General features: G+C 45.1%; 1 protein-coding gene across 3 annotated transcripts in view; it reads left to right on the plus strand.

Moving 5' to 3' along the window:
• The first annotated feature begins 1,431 nt into the window (after window positions 1-1,431).
• Window positions 1,432-23,936, plus strand: part of LOC147009443 (uncharacterized) — a 29,343-nt gene continuing 6,838 nt past the window's right edge. The window contains exons 1-4 of one of the 3 annotated variants that reach the window (XM_085861848.1): window positions 1,432-1,582; window positions 3,949-4,186; window positions 11,302-11,496; window positions 21,212-21,322. In XM_085861848.1, the coding sequence (XP_085717974.1) occupies window positions 11,313-11,496; window positions 21,212-21,322 (295 nt within the window). In that variant the 5' untranslated portion in view covers window positions 1,432-1,582; window positions 3,949-4,186; window positions 11,302-11,312. Of the gene's footprint in view, window positions 1,583-1,792; window positions 2,277-3,948; window positions 4,187-11,301; window positions 11,497-21,211; window positions 21,323-23,936 lie in introns of those variants that run through there. The other 2 variants (XM_085861846.1, XM_085861847.1) reach the window with 2 other exon arrangements.

The raw sequence follows: 23,936 nt of genomic DNA on the forward strand, positions 1-23,936 counted from the left end.
GTGAGGGGGTAGAGCGTCAATGACCTGTGGTCAAGTGATTCTCATCCCGCTTACAGGGGAATTTGCATATTGCGTTCCTCCAAGCCCATCCCTCAATGAACTGCATTTAGAGTGGAGGGTGGTGGGCCCTTGACAGAGGAGTCCAACGTGAAGGCACGCTGGGCCCTTTACTTTGAGCGGTTGCACCAGGCTGATCCACCAGGCGTGAACGGTGTTACTATCCCTATTCCTAACCCTCCAATCAACTGTAATCCAACTTCATTTGTCAAACAAAGGCTGGGGTGAACCGGTTGAAATGGGGTAAAGCTCTTGGGATCTGTGGCATCCATGCTAAACTTCTCAAGGCTGGTGGAAGTGCTGCACTCGTGTCGCTGCATGCAGTTCTGTGCTCTGACTGGAACACAGGCATCATCCCAACTGACTGGAAGAGGGGCCTTGTTGTCCCTCTCTGGAAAGGGTTAGGATGTTGAGGTCGTGGAGAGATTCACTTACCTTGGCAGTGATATTCATGTCTCTGCTGGCTGTGAGTCAGAGGTCAATAGACGTCTGGGTCGGGCCTGGGGAGTCATGGATTCACTGGATCATGGGGTGTGGCGTTGCCGGTACCTGTGCGGGAGGACGAAAGTCAGAGCCTCCAGGTCTTTGGTGCTTCCAGTCTTGCTCCATAGATGTGAGACTTGGACTTTGACCAGGGATCTGAGATGGTGACTGACACTGACACTGACACACACACATTGGTACAGATTGGGGGTTTGTCACTGTGAGCTCATTCGTTCCACTGTTACCAACAGTAAATTGCTTTTACCAACAACGTTCGAATCCCGACCCAGCTGTAAACTGTCATCCCGGTGTTCACGGACATGGTGGTTCATCCTTGTGTGTTCATCTGTGTGTTCATCCTTGTGTGTGCCGTCCCATCGGATGGACGTTAAACGGAGCATCCCGTCTGTGGGAATTAGTTAGCGAATGTTAAAGATCCCGTTGTGTACTCCGTGAAGAGGAGGCGAGCTCTCACCGGCACCCTGAACAAATTACAAATTCCTGGCCGAACCAGCAGGGGGCACTGCATCAGCGGCACAGACGTGCTCCCAGCAATGATACAAACCAGCAGCCACACCGCACACGGAATAGATGAATGTCTGTCTATTTGCACGATGGAACATCAACGAAACAAGTCACCACTCAACAACCACATGTCAACAACGTTCGAGGGTGTTTCATCGAACTCCGAGCTTCAGTCTCGATATTTTTTCCAGGTCATTGAGTAGGGTGTATCTTCCAGCTTGGCATGTAGGACCTCCTTTTTTCCTCCTCGTTTTTTTATTCATTATTTAACATTATGGTGTGGAATATTTTTAAGCTGGAAGTAATGCTCTGGTAATACACGATAGTAGGGATGAGATAACGATCGAGAGGGATTCGAGAAATGTAATATATAATAAAAAGAGAAGAAGAAGAAGAAGAAGTTGTGGTAAACTGAAGCGTGGATCCGAGCTCCCGCGACAGGAACAGCGAAAGAAACATTTTTGTGGCGAGTTGTGAGAGGAAATGTTGTGAAGATTTCTGGTTTTTAAACACCTTCGTGAGTATCACTAAAGTTAGTGACAGATTGTTTTGTGCACGTCGTGCGCTTTTCGATGTTTCCATGGTTCACCTTTTTTTAAATTATTTTTTATTAATTTTTATTATTTTCATTATTCACTGTATTTATTATTTTCAGATCTACGAGAATCTACATAACACTCTCATTAAATATATGGTCAGACCTTGTGTATTACGGTCAAACAGAAATTGGTTCTCGAGGAGAGGATGTTTGTAACCCTGGGGAATGGGATCAGGATTGGGATGAATGGGAGTTGAATGACTTATCAGTGAATGTGTTTACTATTCGCGGTGGAATCGACAACTCGATAACAGGGGGAAAGGAAGGTGAATGTAGAGTCCCTTTATAGAGAGTCGTGACATAGACATAGAGGGTCCGGAAAAAAAAATCTAGTCACGTGATTGCGTGGAGCCATTTTGAGTCCATCGCGGACAGGATCGGACGCATATCTGGCAGCGTTTTAACGTTCCCGCTGTACGCAGCGTTCTCATTCGTGTTCTGCATCGATTTTTACGACAAAATGACAGGTTGTTGCGCCTTTGGGTGCACAAATAGAACGGAGAAGGGATTCAAGATGTATAGATTTCCATCAGATGCTAAAAGACGGAAAATCTGGGAGAACAGAGTCAGTCGTGTTGGATGGAAAGCAACTTCTTCGTCAGTTCTCTGCCAGGTCAGTGTGGTGGTGGTTAATGGTCCCATATGCGTATATTTTGGTGCTGCGAGTGAGACCGGCCTTTGCTTTTGGCTTTCCAGGCTTGTTATTCATTGCTCGTGGATTAATTAGCACTTGAAGGGGAAGGCATCTTTATTTAAAATTAAGTTTGAGTTCGAGCGAGATCAATTAATATAGGGTCTAGATCATGTCTCCAAAGTCGGACTCAAAGTCAAAACAAAGACGAATGAACGGAGAACGGATCTGGGTTAACTCGGCCCACTCTTCAAAGGCAGGGTTAGGGTGAACACTGACCCTAAACCTGACACTGACCCTAACCCTAAACCTGACCCTAAACCTGACCCTAAACCTAACCCTGACCTTAAACCTGACCCTAAATCTAACCCTAACCCTAACCCTAAACCTGACGCTGAACCTAAATGTAACCCTAACCCTAAACCCTAACCCTAGCTTTTAAGAGTAGGTTATGTACCAAAGATTTAAAATCTATCGGTGTGGGTGTAGACTGCCGGATCTCAGGATACTAAACAGGCCGACCACCCCATAGAAGCATAGAAGGGAGCCCATCTAACTTCTGAGTGTGGAATGGTCGGGACTGGCTTTTACCTTCGGCTTGTGTTATTAACATTATTTAGAAACTTTCCGTCCACTAAAGCCGACGGTAAAAGCCAGTCCCGACCATTCTACACTCAGAATGTAGATAGGCTCCCTTCTATGCTTCTATGGGGTGGTCGACCTGTTTAGTATCCTGAGATCCGGCAGTCTACACCCACACCGATAGATTTTAAATGTTTGGTATAACCTCTTCCGAGTTAGATCCTCCCTCTATATTCTCACTCTTTTCTCAACTCGCTCTCTGAGCAGCTCTTTTCAGAGCTATTCCGAAAGAATAACCCAACAGTCCTTTTCAGGACTACGCACATGGTATACCGTGAAAACGCGTCGTATACAAGTTCGACCCTATTTAGTATTTCGTTGAAGTTGAACTGCTTTTTTTTCCAAGAACAACACATGCCATGGATGGTCTGGGTCTAGGATTAGACTAACTGTTGTAGGACTATGAAATCTTTCATGAGAACACTGGAATTGGAAGAAGTGTGTGTGTGTGTGTGTGTGTGTGTGTGTGTGTGTGTGTGTGTGTGTGTGTGTGTGTGTGTGTGTGTGTGTGTGTGTGTGTGTGTGTGTGTGTGTGTGTGTGTGTGTGTGTGTGTGTGTGTGTGTAGATTTTTTTTTTTTTTTTAATTTTCAAGTTAGTAGATCTAGATCTACAGCTCCAGCAACAATGTTGGTTCGAAGTCATGCCTCCTGGTATTTTCCAACTTTGGCATGCACGGCATCTAGTTAAGCATGAAAAAAACATCACATTGCACCACTATGCCTGGTGTTGGCTTAATGGTTAGGGTGGCGGGCTTGGGATCCGAGGATCCTGAGTTCAAATCCCCTCGGCTGTTGAATTAATACCAGGTGGGGTTGACTCTGCCTGTCATCCTTCCGAGGTCGGCAAAATGAGTGCCAGCATGCTGGTATCCTGTGTCGGAGTGGCGACCCGTCCAGAATTGTACCCAATAGCCAAGGAGACTGCTTAGGCAGCACCAACGCTCTGCACAGAGTATGGTCCCAATGGATGGATTGCACCACTATCCAACGTGTTCCTATTTGTAATTCGCAGGTTCATTTCGAGGAGAACCAATTCGAGAGTGGAAGAACTGATGGCAAAAGGAAATTGAAACGTCTGGCTGTACCCACAGTCTTCACCCACCGCAAACCGCCCCGACCCAGGAAATCTCCTCGGAAGCGTCAATCACCCAACCAACCTCTGGTGGCGAAGGCATCCAAGACACCTGCCCTGATTGACCACACATACTCCACTGATCCTCATCAGGAAAGCACATCACCTTCAAATACATGTAAGTTCACTCCGCATTTGTTTAATACAGCACTTTGAATGTGATAAAACTTGATATATTTTCAAATTATTGTAAGTTGGCCTTTTGGCATCACATTATTAACATCATCATCATTATTAGCCAAATAATTAAGTCATGACCCCATTTGCATAATAGGATTATTTTTCGTGGTACAAACTGTCAATCATTTCTAATTTGCAGCAATTGTAAATCAGTTGCAAGTCATTTTTGTACCACGCACGCACGCACGCACGCACGCACACACACAAAAATAATTAATCAATAACAAGTCTGGAGACGGCGATGGTTCACGAGCAATGTACACGGTTCGCCTTTTTTATTTTTTGACCTTCGAGGGGATGCCACGGGCAAACTGGCGGGAATCGGGAAAAACATAAATGATGAAAGTTGTAGGACTCGAAGAGCACTACTTGCATACCAACTTTCATTTGAAACAGTTGAAAACCCTCGGAGCTCGATGCCCAATTTATTGATTTTTTTTTTTTTGACATTTTCTAAGTCCGTGACCTTGTGACCTTGACCTTGGGACGAAAATGAAAAATCGAGCTCCGTGGGGCTATGCAGGTGCCATTGGGCTAACCAAATACCGAAACCCCTGCCAGATTCGACAAACCCCCTCGGAGAAGATGTAACTTGAAACCGGCTACCCCCTAAAAACACGTGTTTTTTGGGCGTGGCTCTGCCCATAATGGGTGCAGCACGCCTATTCTCAGGAAAACACAACTAGATCATGAGATAAACCTCCCACCCAAATTTGATCGGGATCTGATCAAAACCCACGTTGCTATGCTCGGGACAGACAGACAGACAGACACACCCATAATGAATATAGTGGTCACTTACTGACTCGTGAACCCCAAAAAATCAGTATTTAATAATGAGCTAAAATAGAAATTGAATTTTTTTTTCTTCTTTTTTTCTATGTATTCTTTTCTATACCATTATCGCTGAAGACAATGTTGCAGAAATGGAAGCTGTTCCAGTCGTGTATTCTGATACAGAGAGCAGACCGCGATTGAAGATGCAAGGCAGGATCGAAAAGCTGAACTTCGAAGAACCAGGAAGCAGTGTAGGGCAATCAGGAAGGCAAAAGCGAAACAGGAAACAAGGGTTGCACATGTCTTTTGGAAGGATCAGTTGGAATCCATGAGCAGAAAGAGCATGCATGGAGTGCCTTGGACATCAAGAACCGTGAAGAAGGCCCTGCAGATCCGGTTTGCTTGTGGTTCAACAGGCTATAAATCTCTCCTGCAGCAGCGATACCCATTGCCATCTGAGAGGACTGCAAAGAAGGGTGGAAAACATCCCCTTCCAGCCTGGCGTTCTTGACCAAATTTTTGACTACTTACAGTTAGTTAAAGGTTGAGGGGATGCGAGAAGAAGAATGGCTGTGCTGTCTGACCTTGGATGAGATGTCTCTCAGGACCAAAGTTGAATATAATGCTGGAAGTGGAAGTCTATTTGGTGATGTTACACTGCCTCATCTTACGGGAAATGCAAATCATGCATTGCTGTTCATGCTCGGAGGCAAAACCGCTCGGTGGAAGCAGACTGTGGTGTACCACTTTACGAGCGGATCCACGGATGGCACAGTCTCGAACTCGAACAAGAGCATCATACTTGAAATCATCTCACGTGCAGGAGACATTGGTCTCCATGTTCAAGCAGTCACTAGTGACATGGGAAGCTCAAATCGCGCCATGTGGAGAAGCTTCGGGATAATCTGTGGAAAGCATTGGAGAACAGTGAACAAGATCCCTCACCCGCAATCTCCTGAGAAATGGTTGTACTTTCTCGCCGACACGCCACACATCTTCAAAAACATCAAGGCTCCTCTTGTGAATGGTCAAGACTTCACCATGTCCAAGGACACCGTTGCACACCACGATCTTACATCTGCTATCGTGAATGTGGGACCGCTTCATGATCTTGCAGAATTTCAAGAAGAGCTGGACTTGAAATTGGCACCCAAACTCTCCAAGGCTGCACTTTCTCCTTCCCATTTTGAGAAGATGAAAGTTTCTAACGCAACAAATGTGTTAAGTCATGATGTGAGCTGTGCGCTAACATATTTAGTGAAGAAAGAAGGGAGGAAACTGGAAAACCTCACAACAGCATGGTTCATCGAGACGATTAACCATTGGTTTGAAGTCATGACGAGGCGACACCCAGTTCTGGCCCGAAGCAAACTGAACCTCGCCAAGTACCAGGAAGCGGTCTCTTTTATTGAGAATGTGGTGAAGGTTTTCAAAGGAATGGCGATCGGAAAAAAAGGTGAATGGAAGCCAATACAGACGAGTGTCATCTTGACTACAACTTCAGTCCTAGGCGTGGGGCATAAATTCCTACTTGCTTATAGAGTGACCCAGGACTTCCTTGAGAACTTTTTCTCCGTTGTACGGTTGAGGAAGCCAGTGCCATCACCTCTGGAGTTTAAGTGTGCACTGAAGCTCATCAGTACTGCCCAGTTCCTGACACTCCCACGCTCGGGAAGCTACCACAAGGATGATGGGGAATTCTTGGCAGATTTCCTCAGTCAAGGAAGTGAGAGTACCGTCCGAGGAAAATCTACAGGGCCTTGTCATTCCAGATATCCAAGACGTGGAGGAGCTGTCTCAACCTGAGCGCGGTAGCTTGTACAACCTTGCTGGCTACTGTGTTCACAGTATAAGGAAAAACCAGAAGACGTGTGGTAACTGCATTAGCCAGGTGATTGTTGCTGAAGGTGAAGAAGTTAACCAAGCTGCAGAGCTTACTGTACTGAAAGAGTACAAGCAAGGGTGTCGTGTTCATGTTTCAGAAAAAGTGATCAACATGTTGGTAACACTGTGGAGACCATGTTTCGCGGTGCACAGGATGCTTTCACGGCTGAAAAGAACGTCGCAACAATGCTTGTGGAGAGAGCAGAGCAGATAACGAGAGATGTTCACTTCCCAACGTGCCACAATCTGAAAGCCAAACTGCTTACAAAATTCATCAACACAAGCCTACACTTCTTTTGTAAGAAAAAGACACATCAATGCAGGCAACAAGCTGCACAAGCAAAGAAGGGGGGTGAACTTGGCAGCAAGAGCATGGCAATGAGACAATTGGCTGCAAAAGTGAAATAGATATTTCTATTGGACTTCAGTTGCAGGACTGCAATGTGCTGTACAGCTACGAGCTAGCAACTTGCGTGGATAATTGGACTAAATAATCATTTTGAAAATTTTGTCATTAACATTTTCTCTAATATGTTATTTCAACAGGGAATAACACACATATGCAAGTTATTTTAAAGCTCTGGACTAACATACATTTCAACATGATATTTCTGGGAGGGAATGATTGTAGTATTGGTTGCAAATTAAATAAATGTAATGTATGAATATCTCGCAAAGGAGCTCTTTATGAATGATGAGAATTTGAGCATGTACAGTTGTGTACTCTGTTTTGAGGTACATGAATCAAAACTTACAAATTCTTTATATACATGTACCAATGCCTTGTGCTAAAGACACCTTCCTGCCTGTGGTAGTTAGTACTCAAACAAGTGAATGACATGCTTTGTTTTTAACAAAATTGTCATTTGCTATAAAAGTGGAAGGTTACAGGTTCACGGTTTGAGTATTAATCGTAAATGAGTTCAAAGCCTTTCACAATGGTCTCTGAGACCTTCGTAAAACAAATAATAAAATAAGTTATATTTTTTGTACTTTCATATGGAAGATATTATTGTCATTCAAATTTTCAGTGATGCTTCAGAAAGAATTTGCTCGAAACCAATTCATGGGGGGGGGGGATGCATTGAATGTATGTATTTGTCTCTGTTGATTTGAATGTGTGAGGACATTAACTTGTGTTTGTGTGTGCAACTTTCAATTTATAATTTGTATGTGTGTGCATTAGTACATACGTGTATGTATGTGTGTGATTGTAAATATGTAATTTGTATATGTATTAGAGATTGTGTGTGCGTGCGTGCGTGTGAGTGAGAGGGAATGAGGGGGCCGGGTGGGGTGGGCTAATCTATTTTTGGTGGGATTAATATATATGATCGGCAACATGCAGCAAAGTTTAGATGGATAAATTAAGTATGAAAATTAAACAAACACAAATATATACCCACACACGATAAACAAGGTCAAACAACTGCAGAAATACAAAGATAACTCTTAACATTGTATTGTACATGTACATGTATAAGCAGGGAGGTGAGAGTTCGAGTCTCGCTCTCGCCTCCCTGAAATTAAAATGAGGCTGAAATAAGCAGCACGTGTACTTGTCTCGTTCATTCCTTCTTTGTCATGGTTCTAAATGTCTGTGACTGTTAAGTCACAACCAGCTCTGTGAATTTCTTCTTTATCATATGGCTCTAATTTGTCATCTTCACATAATTTGTTCATTATCAACATGGAAAAGACCATTCCTATCTCTCATACATAGAGAACATAATGGAACACACAGTTCAATGCACTAGTGCCATACGGCGGCTCTGCACGCGCACAGCACTGAATGGACTCAAAATGGCGTCAAATCGTTAGTTGTCGCTACTCTCTCTATAAAGAGACTCCAGGTGTATGATATGGGGGGGGGAGGAAGGTGTACTATTGGGGGGAAAGGAAGGTGTATGATGGGGGGGGGGGCAAAGGAAGGTGTATGATGGGGGAAAAGGAAGGTGTATGATGGGGGGTGGGGAAGGAAGGTGTATGATGGGGGGGTGGGGAAGGAAGGTGTATGATGGGGGGGGGAAGGAAGGTGTATGATGGGGGGGGAAGTAAGGTGTATGATGGGGGGGGGGAAGGAAGGTGTATGATGTGGGGGTGGGGAAGGAAGGTGTATGATGGGAGGGGGTGGGGAAGGAAGGTGTATGATGGGGGGTGGGGAAGGAAGGTGTATGATGGGGGGGTGGGGAAGGAAGGTGTATGATGGGGGGGGGTGGGGAAGGAAGGTGTATGATGGGTGGGGAAAAGAAGGTGTATGATGGGGGAAATATATAAGTAGGGGTGAGCGGGGCATAGGTCTCCATTCCGTTAGTATAACTCCTTTCACATCGATATCTCTTGTGTATGATAACCTTGTGGCAAGTTGATAAACTACTGCAGTTATTAGTACTTACATTTTGGTTTTGCAAGTTTACACTTATTTTAGTCGTTTTAAGATGCCCGAAGTAAATTTCATGGGTTAAGTTCTTCAGTACCATAGATGCGGCAGAAAACTTGGGTCTGTCAATTTAAATTGACAATGTCAGAAGTGACGCTAATTATAAAGTAATCAATTCGTGATCTTCTCTGGACAGAGAAAGTGAGCATGTATCTTTTGTGTGGGGCACCTTGAACCTTCAAAGGTGGAACAGGTCGAACTATGGCTCAACGTGCCCCACCATAATGATGTCGGAAACTCCAAATGTTGGGCATTAATTCTTCACAAATATGATTCAATGTCTGTTTTTAAATGGGGTACTTAGTGTATTAAGGTTAAAAATACCATGTCCCTGTAAAATTGGTATTTCGGAACTTGAAAATGTAAGAGAACCAGTGCTTTTTATTTCCGTCTTTCTTTCAGAAAATGGCACGCCACTATACGGCAAAGGGAGATCGAGGGAAAGCTGATGGTAGTGGCAAAAGAACCAGAAATGAGTAAAATACAAGGTTGCGCTAAACGAGGTCTGATGGTATTTGAATTTTCTGCTCCTTACAACAGACATTAATGGGTTGAGACATGAGACGCTGAGAGCAAGAGACTCATTCAGGTCTGGAGGGGAGTAAATGGAAAATGGGTAATCTAAGACAAGCAAAGGGAGATGAGATGGAGTGAAGGAAGCGAAGAAGATGTAAAGTGAAAGAAGCAAAACAAAAGTCCGAATGAAGAGTCGGAAGTCCCTCAATGTACCGTGATGAGGGTTTGTTCATCGGACTCCACAAAGCCTTCGTACAACCTCATTTGGAATATGTTTGCTCTGTGAAGTGTGTCGAAGTTAAAATATATTGATTCCTTCGAAAATATACAAAAGAGAATTTCAAGATTTATCCACATCCCCCGGAAGGCCTCATTTATGATGAAAGACTTGGTAAAACGGAATCTTTCAACTCTAGTCTTGAGAGCTGCACTTGCATGTGTAGGCATCATGGAGACCTTCAAGATGCTCAACAAACGTGACAAAGTGAACCTTATCTCCAGCGCAATGCTCCCATAAATAGTGGGCACTTTCAAACTTCCAAGTGGTCTCCTTCGTCGGAGTTTCTTCGATAACTTTAATTGTTCTTGTATCGGAGGTTGGGGGAAACATTGGATCGCATTCGCCTGTCTGCACCAGCAGGATGGTGTTGGAGACTGCTTATGGAGGAGATGAGGAAGACTCAGCTTCATTTTACGAGACCCTAATGATCTCGAAGGCCTTGGTTTCCACAGCGTCAAGCTGAGAAAGATGTGAGGCAGGGGGAGTCAGCCCAGAGGGGAGAGCAGCATTCCATCAAGGTATTTTAGGTGTATAGGAGTTCAGGTGTGCCAAGGAAGGAATTTTGTATGGCAAAGGATGCCCATTCGGAGGCTGGCTTTCGAGGCCAACTTAGAAGTGCGGCTTGCCCAAGAAAGATCATGGCTTGCACTGAACTTGACTGAACTTCCTCGAGAGGATTGTTAAGAAAGTGGATGGGCAAGGTGGGGGGGGGGGGTTGTCGGATGGTAATTTTGTGAGACAGAGACAGAGACAGAGAGGTATGTGCTTCATGGATTACATCTGAGCAGAAACACTCCTTCATACACATCCCCTATGCTTGTGTGTAAGGCCCTCTCACCATTGAATGTTTTCATTCTGAAATTGCTGAGCAGGCTCAGATTTTCTATGTTTAAAACGTGGTCAAATCAAAATTTCCATCAACATGTTATACACTTACAGTGTTACCTTAAGAAACTGCAACATGTACAATTTATTTTTGGGATTGTCAAAGGGTGCACGTTTGTGTGTGGTCAATATTTAAGGTGCTGCAACTGATTTGGGCAGAAGATAAGGTCTCAAGTACAGGGCTAGTTCACATGTAGGTACTGTGTGGGATCAACGAACTCAGGGTGGAGCAAACATCATGAAGAGTGGTATGTTTACTGCCTCTTTATAGGTTCACCCACCATGTATGCTCAAGTTGGCTGTTGGAAGGATTCCTGTCGTACAAAGCCAGAATCGGAACAGCTGACTGTGCTCAGGCGTGGAGTGAAGGTTGAGGAGCTGGAAGGATCTTCTGAGATTCTGCAGATAAAAATAGAGGATGTGAACTCCTTTGGTCTGGAAGAGGAGCAAAGCAACCAGTTAAATGGTGAGTTGTATGATCTTCATCACTTCTGATGGGATCTGTGATTGTTCAGCATCGAGTTTTTAATTTTTTTTGTATACATGATAGAGGTTCATGGACGATCTAGAGCAGAATGGAAAAGGATTAAATCGAAAGGGGGAAACAACAACACCAGCAGAGTGGAAAAGAGAGTGAGATGAAAGGTTGTTGAGAACAACACATGTGGTTAAACAAGCTGTACACAAGTTGAATGAAACAAAAAAGTAACTGGAAGGGCACTTGGGAGAGCGCGTACCTCCAACCCGCAATACCTGATCCACAGGAACATGTCGGGCCCAATAAATTTTTCAAATATCATGCGACATAGCGTTTTTAGCTCCATCTCGCAATAATCCCTTTAAAAATAAAATAACTCGTAACCGGATTCGGATCTTCACCAGAATCGAATCGGTTTGTCCTCGTCGCACACCCATCCGCAACACCAAGTTTCATCCGAATCCGCCCACAACCTTTTTATATATCGTGCTCTATATCAGTTTAGCCCTTTCAATGGTGAAGAATCACTTTAAAATTATCGTAACTGGATCAGGACCTTCACCAAAATCTAATCAGTTCGTCCTTGTCACAAAGTAAACCTGCCCACCAAATTTCATCTCAATCTGTCGACTTGTTGAGATATGTTGCACACAAATTAACAGACAAACAGACAGACAGGGGTGAATACATAACCTTCCACCGTCAGTGGCGGAGGTAACAAATCAACCAAAAAAGATCATGGTTGGTTGGGGAATGATCTCAGATGGTGTTGAACAGCTGTCTTCAAGGCCTGGAGGGAAGAATGATGATGAAGAGAATGTGGAAGTTGCTTCCACAGAGTGTAAAAAAAAGAGGAATGGAAGAGTGGAGGTGAGCAGTCATTTTGGATTTTGGGAGTTTCCCCAGGATAGGGTTGCTGGTGGATGTGTTCCCTGCAGAAACCTCGGGGATGGGGAGGGGGGAAGGTGCGGGTGGACAAGACATGGAAAGGTTGAGGGGGGGGGGACAAAGCAGACCAGAAACGAGGCAGGACAAGGAGATGCGAACAACCTGTCTGCAGTGTGACTAGATCGCATTAGATTCCAATTACCTTGAGTCCTTGGTTTCCATGGCATCAAGCTGAGAGAGATGTAAGGCAGCGGTGCCAGCCCAGAAGGAAGACCAGTTCTCCATCAAGCTGCCGATGAAGGCCTTGTTGCTGTATAGCAGTTCAGGTGTGCTAAGAAAGGACTTTGCACAATTGAGGATGCCCACTCTGGCTTTGAAGGCCAACTCATAAATGTGGTTTCCCCAAGAATGATCATGGCTGATAATGAGACCCAAAAGTTTCAGTGACTGACCTTCTTCATGAGAATTGTAAAGAAAGGGGATGGGAGGGTTTGCCAGATTATCCTTTTGGACAGAGAGTGTGAGAGTCTGAGATTTGTCAGAAGTGAAAGATGTGTTCCAAGTGTTTGAGCAGTTTTTTTATTCTATCAAGTTCTGAAGAGAGAGAGAAGAGGCTGCTACCTGTCACTGAAGAATGAGGGATGTCAGCAGAGGGTGGAGCATTTGCAAAAATAAAAAGAGGATTTTTCATAGATTCAGATATATTGTTGGTGAAGTGTACACTACCAGAACAAAATTTTAAGAACACCCCCATTTTTCCAGTTTTTACTGAAATTTAAGCAAAGAACAAATAAACAATTGCAGATAAAAAAGAAATCATGAAATCGTTTTGTTGAACAAAATTTCATCTAAATTTTTGACTCATCAAAGTAGCCACCTTTTGCAGATAAAACAGCTGAACAGACTCGTGGCATTCTTTCTCCAATGGAAATCAAATATTGTTCGGAAAGTTCTTCCCAACACTGTTGCAGAAGTTCCCACAAATGTGTTGCGCTTGTAGGTTGCTTTGCTTTCACCCTTCTGTCCAGTTCATCCCAGGCCAGCTCGATGGGGGTTAAGTCTGGAGACTGTGCTGGCCATTCCATGATTTGAAGCCTACCGTCTTGTTATTTTCTTCTAAGGTAGTTCTGACATAGCCTCGAGGTATGTTTTGGGTCGTTATCTTGCTGGAGGATGAACCCCTGACCAACTAGGCGTAGACCAGAGGGTATTGCATGACGCTGCAAAATGCTGTGGTAGCCCTTTTGGTTCAGGGTGCCAGTCACTCTGTGCAGGTCGCTGAGTCTAGATCCAGCAAAAGAGCCCCCAGATCATCATGCTTTCTCCTCCATGTTTGACAGTTGGTGTCACACACTGAGGAACCATCCTTTTGCCTAATCGATGGCTTACAAAAACCCTGCGTGATGAACCGAAGATTTAAGATTTTGATTCATTGGTTCATAAGACCTTCTTCCAGTTTTCAGTAGTCCACTGGCGGTGCTTCATGGCCCAGGCAAGCCTCTTTTTCTTATTTTGCCATCTCAGCAATGGCTTTGTTACTGCTACTCAACCTGTCAAACCTGCAGCTCAAAGTCTTCTCTTCACAGTTGAAACTGAAACTTCCTTACTTTGGCCAGTGTTACGCTGTGCTTGAAGCTACTGTCCTGCGAGCCGCCTACAACGCAAGCTGTTGACTTTCAGAAACTGGTCTTCAGATTGTGTTGTGGCTTTGGGTCTTCCAGACCTCTTCCTGTCAGAGTTTCCTCCAGTTTCCAAGTGCCTTTTGATGGTGTAGGAAACTGTACTCACTGACACCTTGGCTTCTTTGCAATTTCTCTAAAGGAACGACCTACACTTTTAAGGGTTATAATGGTCTGTCTGTCTTCCTTTGTTAATTGTCTTTTTCTCGCCATTATGATAGCAATATACTACTTCCTGCATTGCAATATTGTCCAAACAATGCTTCAGAGGTGCATCAATACAGTCTGTTCCAACACTGCTTTTATACAGAGGGTTTATAACTAATCAACAAAAGTTGGGACACCTGTAGGAATTGTTTGCATCAACTTTCAAGGATTAATTTACATCCATTGCTGCAGAACAGCTGCAGTTGCTAACCCATTAATTGTTCCCTGAAAAGGGCCTTTTTAACAACTCTGAAATTTATATTATTTTTCAGTTTTTGGTAACCTAAACTATTTTTTTTAACCTCTGGCAGTTTACCGCTTAGCTTTGTACCATTTCAGGTTATTCACTGGACTTCAGCTGCTTAAATTTCAGTGAAAACTGGAAAAATGGGGGTGTTCTAAAACTTTTGACTGATAGAGTAGGACTGGGCCCAGCACATTGCCTTGGGGCAATCTGGCCTTGATAGGGAAAGCTGATAAAAGGATTCCATTGAGAAGAATGTGTTTGCTTTCTTCTCAATGGAATCGAGGTGTAGTGTAAGACTGTGTTGCAAATTCACGCCCGCTGGCGTGCGAACGGCCACGTAACTTGAATCGCGGCACGTCGCCCACCGGACGGACAATTCTGTCGTGACCCTCTCGGACTAACGCCAGGAGCTAGTCACGGGTGGGCCTTTCGGACTCACCACGATCGTGCCAATATGCCCCCCGTGTGGGATAGGGTTGTTCGCCAAACTCGACCTTCCTAAGTACCCACGAGGAGGGTAGACCGGGCGATCGCACCTCGTCGCAGGTCGACTCCGGACACGGGCCGCTTAAGCGATCCATTCCGTACTATCGGGATAACTGAGCGGTGTTATCATCGGCCTCGACAGTTCCGATTAATTAGCGGGCGTATTAAGCCCACTACCAACCCTTTACGTGAAGCAAGATGGAAATTCAATTCAAGAAAAGACGAAGCGAAACGGGAAAACAGTTCAACATGATGCACATTTATTCCGCAGCACACGGAGAGCACACAAATACAGGCAAACAGAATGCACATAAAGCAAATGTAACAAAAGAAACAATGACGCAGAGATACTACCGAATAAGACCGACACACGGCAACACTTAAAAGTTTTACTTCACCAGACTGGCGCCACACACACACACGTTTACACAGAAACAAAAGAAAAGGCCACCCTCAAAGACAAGGGGGCAGACGGGGCCTGTGGGCCAATATTTGCGCGGGACCTGAAAGAGCGGTCAGGTCTGTGAGACCGGGTGTGTCCGACCCGCGTCTTTGTGATGAGCCGCAAATGTGGCAGCGCGGCGGTGCCCCGACTTCGTGCTCCTTCGCGGGTTTCGTTGGCACCACTTGGAGTGGGGTGGAAACGGGGCCCCCTTTGCGCACTATCTCAGCGCGGGGGAAAAAGGGGGGGGAATTGTTGATGCTCTGGGGAAAGAGTATAGCTGGCTTGCTTGGGTCCCGTGACGAGCGATTCCATCGCGACCTCGTCGCCGACCGCCGTCTTCCTTGCCTCGGACCCGAGCTCCTCGGACTCTTCCCCCAATTCTCCTCCGCCGACTGCAACAAACCACCTGGACGCCCTCGCCTACCGACTCCGTTCCGCGCTCCAACCCGACTCTGCCCAGATTCGCCTTGCGCTCGGCGCTTTATAGGCCGGTAGGAGAACCCATATGCAAATTTCCGGATCAGAACGAGCTCGGGGGCGGAGCCACGCTCGCCCATTGGACGGAGAAAAAGGGGCGTGAATCTCCCCTGATCCTAGAATTTGCATATCTCGATTCCACATAGATGCGCCTGGAGGCGGGGCCAAACCGTCCCGCGCTTGCTGATTGGACGGATCAGAAGTGGGCGTGTAGCATTCCTGATCCGAATTCTTGGAAAGGCCGCATTTTGCACTCGCGGCTCGGCGCGTATCTTGTACGAGCCCAGGACAGCCCGATGCTCGGTGCTCACAGGTGGTGCGGGAATGGCCGCAGAAGGAGAGAGGTGAAGGTGGTGGAGGGTTTATGGTGGTGGTTTATGGCCATGGTGCCGTTTGGAATGGCGGTGATGCGATGTTTGCGGGAGCGAGTTGTGAAGGTAAAGATCGTGGCTGTTGGCGTTGTTGTTGTTGTGTGATGGTTGGAGCGTGGTTGGTTCAAAATAAAGATAGAACAGAAAAACGGCTATCTCAAAGCGTCGCAGCCCGAATGAATCACATTTATTCCCTCTAAACAACGGGTTTGGGGCTAACTACACATGTACTTACAGAGATATCTCACCTACTGGACCTGAATGGTGGTTTGCGAATTTCCACAACCGCAACAACTGGATCGAAAACTTGAGATACAGTATGTGTTGAGAGATGGCGCTGTTTGATTGATTGGGTCTGAATCTTAACTTCAAACGACTTGCTGTGCATTTTGAGTGCCTTTCTGTTCTCCAGCGCAAGAAAATTCCCCTCATTAGGCCAACTGCACAAGTTACTGCGTATTTTGAGCCGTGGGTCCATCCTCCACGAAAGACAGTTCTCCTCGTGAGGCCAACAGAAACGACCGCGTGGTGAAATTGGTAAAACCATGGCATCCTGGTTGATTATTTTTCACACTTCCACATTCGCCTCTGTCTTGGGAGGTAATTATTCTCCAGCGGTCTCATGTCGCCTGTTTGGGAGTAAGAGTCCATTACAATTCACGTGTAGTAAATGCTAAATGACGTTTCTCCCCTGTTATTGAAAGAAACAAGCAATTGGCTCTCATCTCATAAATCATCCCCGGCTGCGATTGGGACGAGATCGTTTGTCAACTCTTGGCCCTTCTAGTCAAAGAAGGCTGAATATAGTAACCAAGAAAACCAACACAAGATAAGGCATATTGTTGCTTCAAGCTCAACCTGAGCTCTTCCGCAGATTCAGGAATTTTGAAGTAGCACAAGCTCACATCAGCTACTGGACTGTTTTCATCACTTATTGGCGAATCATCAGTGATAGCATAGATGGAACACTGTTCTGTGGAGGAACTCAGGTACTTGCATCTTTGTTTCATGTGCAACACTTGGCTCTTGGTTTTCAGCATTGTTGGAAGACTGGCTTTCTTGCTGATGCAGATTAGAGGTCGGGAATTAAAAAAATTTTTCATTGTCTTTCATAAAGAGTAGACAAGTGGAACAAAGTGGGATCCTAAATTTCCAATAACTAATGTCAGCAGATTCGGCACAGTTTAATATTCGTCTGGGGGACGGAGGAGCTCCTTGTGAGCCATCCATATCTGGTGCCCAACTGTGTCTGCAGACATCCTCCTGCAGTTGGGTTACTTTTTATTAGGAGGTTGGTGGCAGGATTTTCACTCTGGCCACCGTAAAACCCTTAATTCTATAAAACACAAGAAAAACCCAAAGAAAATTGAAAACCCATTCTGTGGGAATGCACTTCACAGGGCAGCTCACCGGATGACGGGATTGGGGCAAAGCCTTCGGGACCCCCACTCTTCGATGATAGCAGGAAAACCCAGCGGTAACCTTCCCGGGTCAGATTGCGGTGGTCTGTGTCAGGGTGGTGCTGAGGTGTCGTCCACCAGACGGCGGTCTCCTTGGGTTAACCTGAGGCACTCCCTTTGGGTGGCTGCCTGGAATGTCCTATCCCTAAGAGAGGATGATCACCTGTCTCTGTTATCATCTGAGCTCAAGCGTTTGAACATCGGAATTACAGCACTCTCTGAGGTTTGGAAACCGGATAGTGGCGAGATCATGATGGGTTGCCACTGGTCACACCTACTATTGGTCTGGTCGCTCTGATGGTTACCATGCCCAATGAGTTGCTGTAGCTGACTACAATGATAATTTAGGTAACACTGGTCAAGGAGAGCATTATGAGACTAAGGATTCATCACTCATCAGGTGTCTTTTCCCTGGTCTCTGTATATGCTCCGACTGAGGTTAGTGATCTACCATGAAGGACGCATTTCATGCCAAACTCGAGTCTGTGGTTGATCAGTGCCCCAGGTGAGATACTCTTCTAGTCTTGGGGGATTTCAGTGCATCAACTAGAACTGATAGGGATGGTTATGAGACATGTGTTTGTCCCCACGGGTCGGGAACTTTGAACCAGAATAGCAGGGTAGCTGAGGAGTTTCCGAACAGGCTGAGTGGGGATTTGGGGAGCCTGGGTGCTTTGCGGAATCCTGAAGAGTTGTGGAGTTGTGGAGACAGCCATCCTTGATGTGGTCAGTGGATGTCTTGAAATTCACAGGAGGGCAAAGAAGAATTTTGTCTCTCAAAGAACACTGGATACCATTGACCAGTCGCAGGGCCAGGCGTTGTGGCATCGCTCAGCTGTTCAGGGAGTTGAGACGTAAAACTATAATTGTGCTGAGGGTGGACAAGGAGGCCGATATGTGAGGAATCTGTGAGGGGTAGAGAATCACCTGTGGTCAAGTGATTCTCATGCTGCTTACAGGGGAATTCGCACATTGCTTTCCGCCAAGCCCATCCCTCGGTATACTCCAGTTAGAGCGGAGGATGATGGGCTCTTGACAGAGGAGTCCAAAGTGAAGGCCCGCTAGGCCGGTTACATTGAGTGGCTGCACCAAGCTGAACCACCAGCTGTTGAGTTGAATGTCAGGGGTGTTACTATCCCTATTACTGACCCTCCAATCAACTATGGTCCACCTTCGTTTGTGGAAATACAGGCTGCGGTGAACCGGTTGAAAAGGAGTAAAGCTACAGGGATCTGTTGCATCCCTGCTGAACTTTTGAAAGCTGGTGGAAATGCTGTACTCATGTCGTTGCCTGCAGTTCTTTGCTCTGCCTGGAACACGGGCATCATCCCAACTGACTGGAAGAGGGGCCTTGTTGTCCTCTGGAAAGGGAAAGGTGATCCTCAGGACTGCAACAAGTACCAAGGGGTGATGCTCCTCTCAGTGCTGGGCAAGGTCTTTGCTTGGATAATTCTTGATCAGGTTCGCCACCACATCTGCTTGAGCAACTGCCCAGAGCAGTCAGGCTTTACACCAAAGAGGTCAACACTTGCCTTTCGGGTCCTCACCGAACGCAGACGAGAGTTTCGGCAGGGGCTGCCGGCAGCCTGTGTTGACCTCTGCAAAGCATTTGATATGGGGAATCGGGATGCCCTCTGAAGGATCTTGGTCTCTGTGCGGTGCCATCAAAAATGATCAATCTGATGTCTGAACATTACTCTGGTGCTGAGAGTGCTGTGAGATGTGGTGATACCATTTCTGACTTATTTCCAGTTGTTACTGGAGTTCGTTCAAGGTGCTTACTGGCCCGTGCACTTTTCAGTAGTTGTATGGACTGGATTCTAGAGAGGATGTCGGAGAGATCAAGCTGCAGTGCCTCATTTGGGAATGTCAAGATCTCTGACCTTGATTTTTCAGATGATGTAGTAATCTTTTCAGAGTCTCTGGGTGTTCTTTCGGGGGCCCTCGAGGTGCTGAATGAGGAGACGGAGCCACAGGGATTGCAGATTTCCTGGGTCAAAACGAAGATCCAGGCTTTCATTGACATCTTGGATGCTGCTATCTTGTCTGTACATGTTTGTATTGAGGAGGTTGAGGTCACGGAGATATTCACTTTCCTTGGCAGTGATATTCATGCCTCTGCTGGCTGTGAGCCAGAGGTCAATGGATGTCTGGGTCGAGCCTGGGGAGTCATCGATTCACTGGATCATGGAGTGTGGCGGTGTCAGTACCTGTGCCGAAGGACGAAAGTCCATGTCTTCAGATCCTTGGTGCTTCCAGTTTTGCTCTACGGATCTGAGACTTGGACTCTGACGAGGGGTTTGAGACAGAGACTGAATTCCTTTGTTACCAGGTCTCTTCGAAGAATCCTTGGCTATCAATAGTTGGACTTTGTGTCCAATGAGCGGTTGCTGAGAGAGAGTCAAATGAGATTTGTTACCTGCACAGTCCATGAGCATCAGCTGCAGCTGTATGGATATATGGCTCGTTTTCCTGATGCTGATCCTGCTCTCCAGATTCACTCAGCGAGGGAGCCTCGTGAGTGGAGGAGACCAATGGGCCAACCACATACCTCGTGGTTGCAGCAGATTGATCAACATCTCAAGGAGATGGGGATGGGCCAAGCATCTGCCTGGGGATGGCTAGACGGAGGCCGCTGGTGGACACAGCGACGTGCTGCTCCAGCGCATACTCCCATACCTGACCTGACCTGACCTGATGGACAGCACACACATTGATTAATTCACTGCATGCGAAAAAACAGGACAGCAGTTCATATGTGGGTCGAGATTTTAACTCGGGCAAGACAGCTCAAAGACATGTGTGCATACTTCTTAGGTATCTTGCCAGCCCAATCCTTCAATACAATTACTCAACACATGATTTTTGAAAACCAACTTCTGAGTTTTTCTCCACTTGCTGACTCTTTTGTTCCTTTCCACTCCCTTCTCATACGGTCACAAGTCTTGGCTTCGGTTTATTCATTCCATTCTCTGCATTTCTCAATCTGCCAATGTGCCACACTTTGTCATTTCGTTTCTCATGAGGGTTGACTCTCAAGACAAAACAAAAAAACAGCGAGTCGCAATTGTATGTGATTTGCCAATCAATGCAGGTTAGGAAGAAAACCTTCTCTCTTTTGGGTTCTCTACATTTTTCTTGCCTTCTCCATTTTGGTGGTTGTGATTTTCGGTGGTGGTGAAATTCCCATTGAAGTGTGGTCGGGTAAGAAGTATCTCATAACATCGAGGCAGTTTGTACCGATTGTAATGCTTTGATATTGTAATGGTTTGACATGATGCCATTCCCATGGGGAAATGTTTTTATTTTCTCTCTACAAGGAAGAACTCATGTCAATTATTTTAATGCAATACTTATTTACCTATTTTAATAGTATGGAATGTGACTCAAGACTGCCCAGGTGACACAACACTGCCTCATTTAATAAAAGTTACTTTTTCCAGATTTATTTTTGAAAGTGGAAGTGAAAACCGAGCACGACATTGATGTCCACCTGGATCTACCAGAACCAAATGACTCTGCAGCTTCTTTCTTCAAGAGCCATCCCAATGAAGGTTTCTGTCGATGCCTACACATTTTGATTCAGACATTTTGATGATGAGCTCTGGTGTTTAGAAGAACCCCCCCCCCCCTTACATTTTGATTTAATTGCTTTAAGAAATAACCACAATCTTAAGTCAATTTCTCAAACATCCATTATCCCTTTCATCATTCGGTGAAATATTTTAACCAACAATAATGTCCCTTGTTGTTTCCTTGTATCGTCACATCATTGTATCATCTTTTGTAAGCATTGGGGCTGAATCAGTGCAAGATCAAGAGTTCTCCAAGAAATAGGAATAATTGCTGAAAAATCATCATCACATCATGTTTAGTTTGGATGTGTCGAAGAATTCAGTGATCAGGTTCAGAGTTTGAATCATTTATTCATGTGCATGGGAGGGATACACGGAATGCAATACAACATGCAGTCGATGAAGCCCTCTGAGTTGCGGTCCAACCCAGAGCATAATTTATACAAAATCCAAAAAAAAACAAGCAGTCATAGACTGGTACTTACGAAATCGTCAACTTGACCTCTGACCTTGTCTAATAAAAGCTGTCTTGAGAGAAGGTAGCGACGCAAACCAGAAGTTTCTACGATGATTCTGCACCAAACCATCAAAAATCGAATGTTTTGGATATTTGACCTCACTGTGACCTTGACCTTTGACTGATTTTGACCAAAATCTAATCAGCACTAGCCATCAGCCTCCTGAATCACGTGGCTTAATTTGACATTGGTAGCTTCTTCCGTTCTCGAGTTATCTGTACCAAACCATCAAAAATCGAATATTTGACCTCGCTGTGACCTTGACCTTTGACCGATTTTAACCAAAATCTAGTTAGCACGAGCCATCACCCTCCTGAATCACGTGGTGTAATTTGACATTGGTAGCTTCTTCCATTCTCGAGTTATCGTGCCTACAAACAAACAAGCAGTCATAGACTGGTACTTACGAAATCATCAACTTGACCTCTGACCTTGTCTAATAAAAGCTGTCTCTGGAGAAGGTAGCGATGCAAACCAGAAGCTCTACGATGATTCTGTACCAAACCATCAAAAATCGAATGTTTGACCTCACTGTGACCTTGACCTTTGACCGATTTTGACCAAAATCTAATCAGCGCTAGCCACCACCCTCCTGAATCACGTGGTGTAATTTGACATTGGAAGCTTCTTCCATTCTCGAGTTATCATTTTTTGGATGTTTGACCTCACTGTGACCTTGACCTTTGACTGATTTTGACCAAAATCTAATCAGCACACTACCCATCACCCTCCTGAATCACGTGGTGTAATTTGACACTGGTAGCTTCTTCCGTTCTCGAGTTATCTGTACCAAACCATCAAAAATCTAATATTTGACCTCACCTTGACCTTTGACCGATTTTGACCAAAATCTAATCAGCACTAGCATTCACCGTCCTGAATCACGTGGTGTAATTTGACATTGGTAGCTTCTTCCGTTCTCGAGTTATCGTGCCGACACAAACAAACAAACAAACAGAAACGGAAGGCATCAATATACTTACGAAATCTTTAGATTTCGGAAGTAACAAGCAGTCATAGACTTGTACTTATGAAATCGTCAACTTGACCTCTGACCTTGTCTAATAAAAGCTGTCTCTAGAGAAGGTAGCGACGCAAACCAGAAGTTTCTCCGATGATTCTGTTCCAAACCATCAAAAATCGAATGTTTGACCTCACTGTGACCTTGACCGTTGACCGATTTTGACCAAAATCTAATCACCACTAGCCATCACCCTCCTGAATCACGTGGTGTAATTTGACATTGGTAGCTTCTTCCGTTCTCGAGTTATCTGTACCAAACCATCAAAAATCGAATATTTGACCTCACTATGACCTTGACCTTTGACCGATTTTGACCAAAATCAAATCAGCACTAGCCATCACCCTCTTGAATCGCGTGGTGTAATTTGACATTAGTAGCTTCTTCCCTAATCGAGTTATCGTGCCTACAAACAAACAAACAAGCAGTCATAGACTGGTACTTACGAAATCTTCAACTTGACCTCTGACCTTGTCTAATAAAAGCTGTCTCGAGAGAACGTAATGACGCAAATCAGAAGTTTCTAAGATGATTCTGTACCAAACCATCAAAAATCGAATGTTTTGGATGTTTGATCTCACTGTGACCTTGACCTTTGACCGATTTTGACCAAAATATAATCAGCGCTAGCCATCACCCTCGTGAATTACGTGGTGTAATTTGACATTGGACGCTTCTTCCGTTCTCAAGTTATCTGTACCAAACCATCAAAAATCGAATATTTGACCTCACCTTGACCTTTGACCGATTTTTGACCAAAATCTAATCAGCACTACCCATCACCCTCCTGAATCACGTGGTGTAATTTGACATTGGTAGCTTCTTCTGTTCTCGAGTTATCGTGCCTACAAACAAACAAACAGAAACGGAAGGCATCAATATACTTCCGAAATCTTTAGATTTTGCATGTAACAAAGAAGCAGTCATCGACTGGTACTTATGAAATCGTTAACTTGACCTCTGACCTTGTCTAATAAAAGCTGTCTCGAGAGAAGGTAGTGACGCAAACGAGAAGTTTCTACGATGATTCTGCACCAAACCATCAAAAATCGAA

This window comes from Eptatretus burgeri, chromosome 17, assembly GCF_056783735.1.
Source record: "Eptatretus burgeri isolate ZD-2024b chromosome 17, Ebu_testis_v1, whole genome shotgun sequence".
Taxonomy (NCBI): domain Eukaryota; kingdom Metazoa; phylum Chordata; class Myxini; order Myxiniformes; family Myxinidae; genus Eptatretus; species Eptatretus burgeri.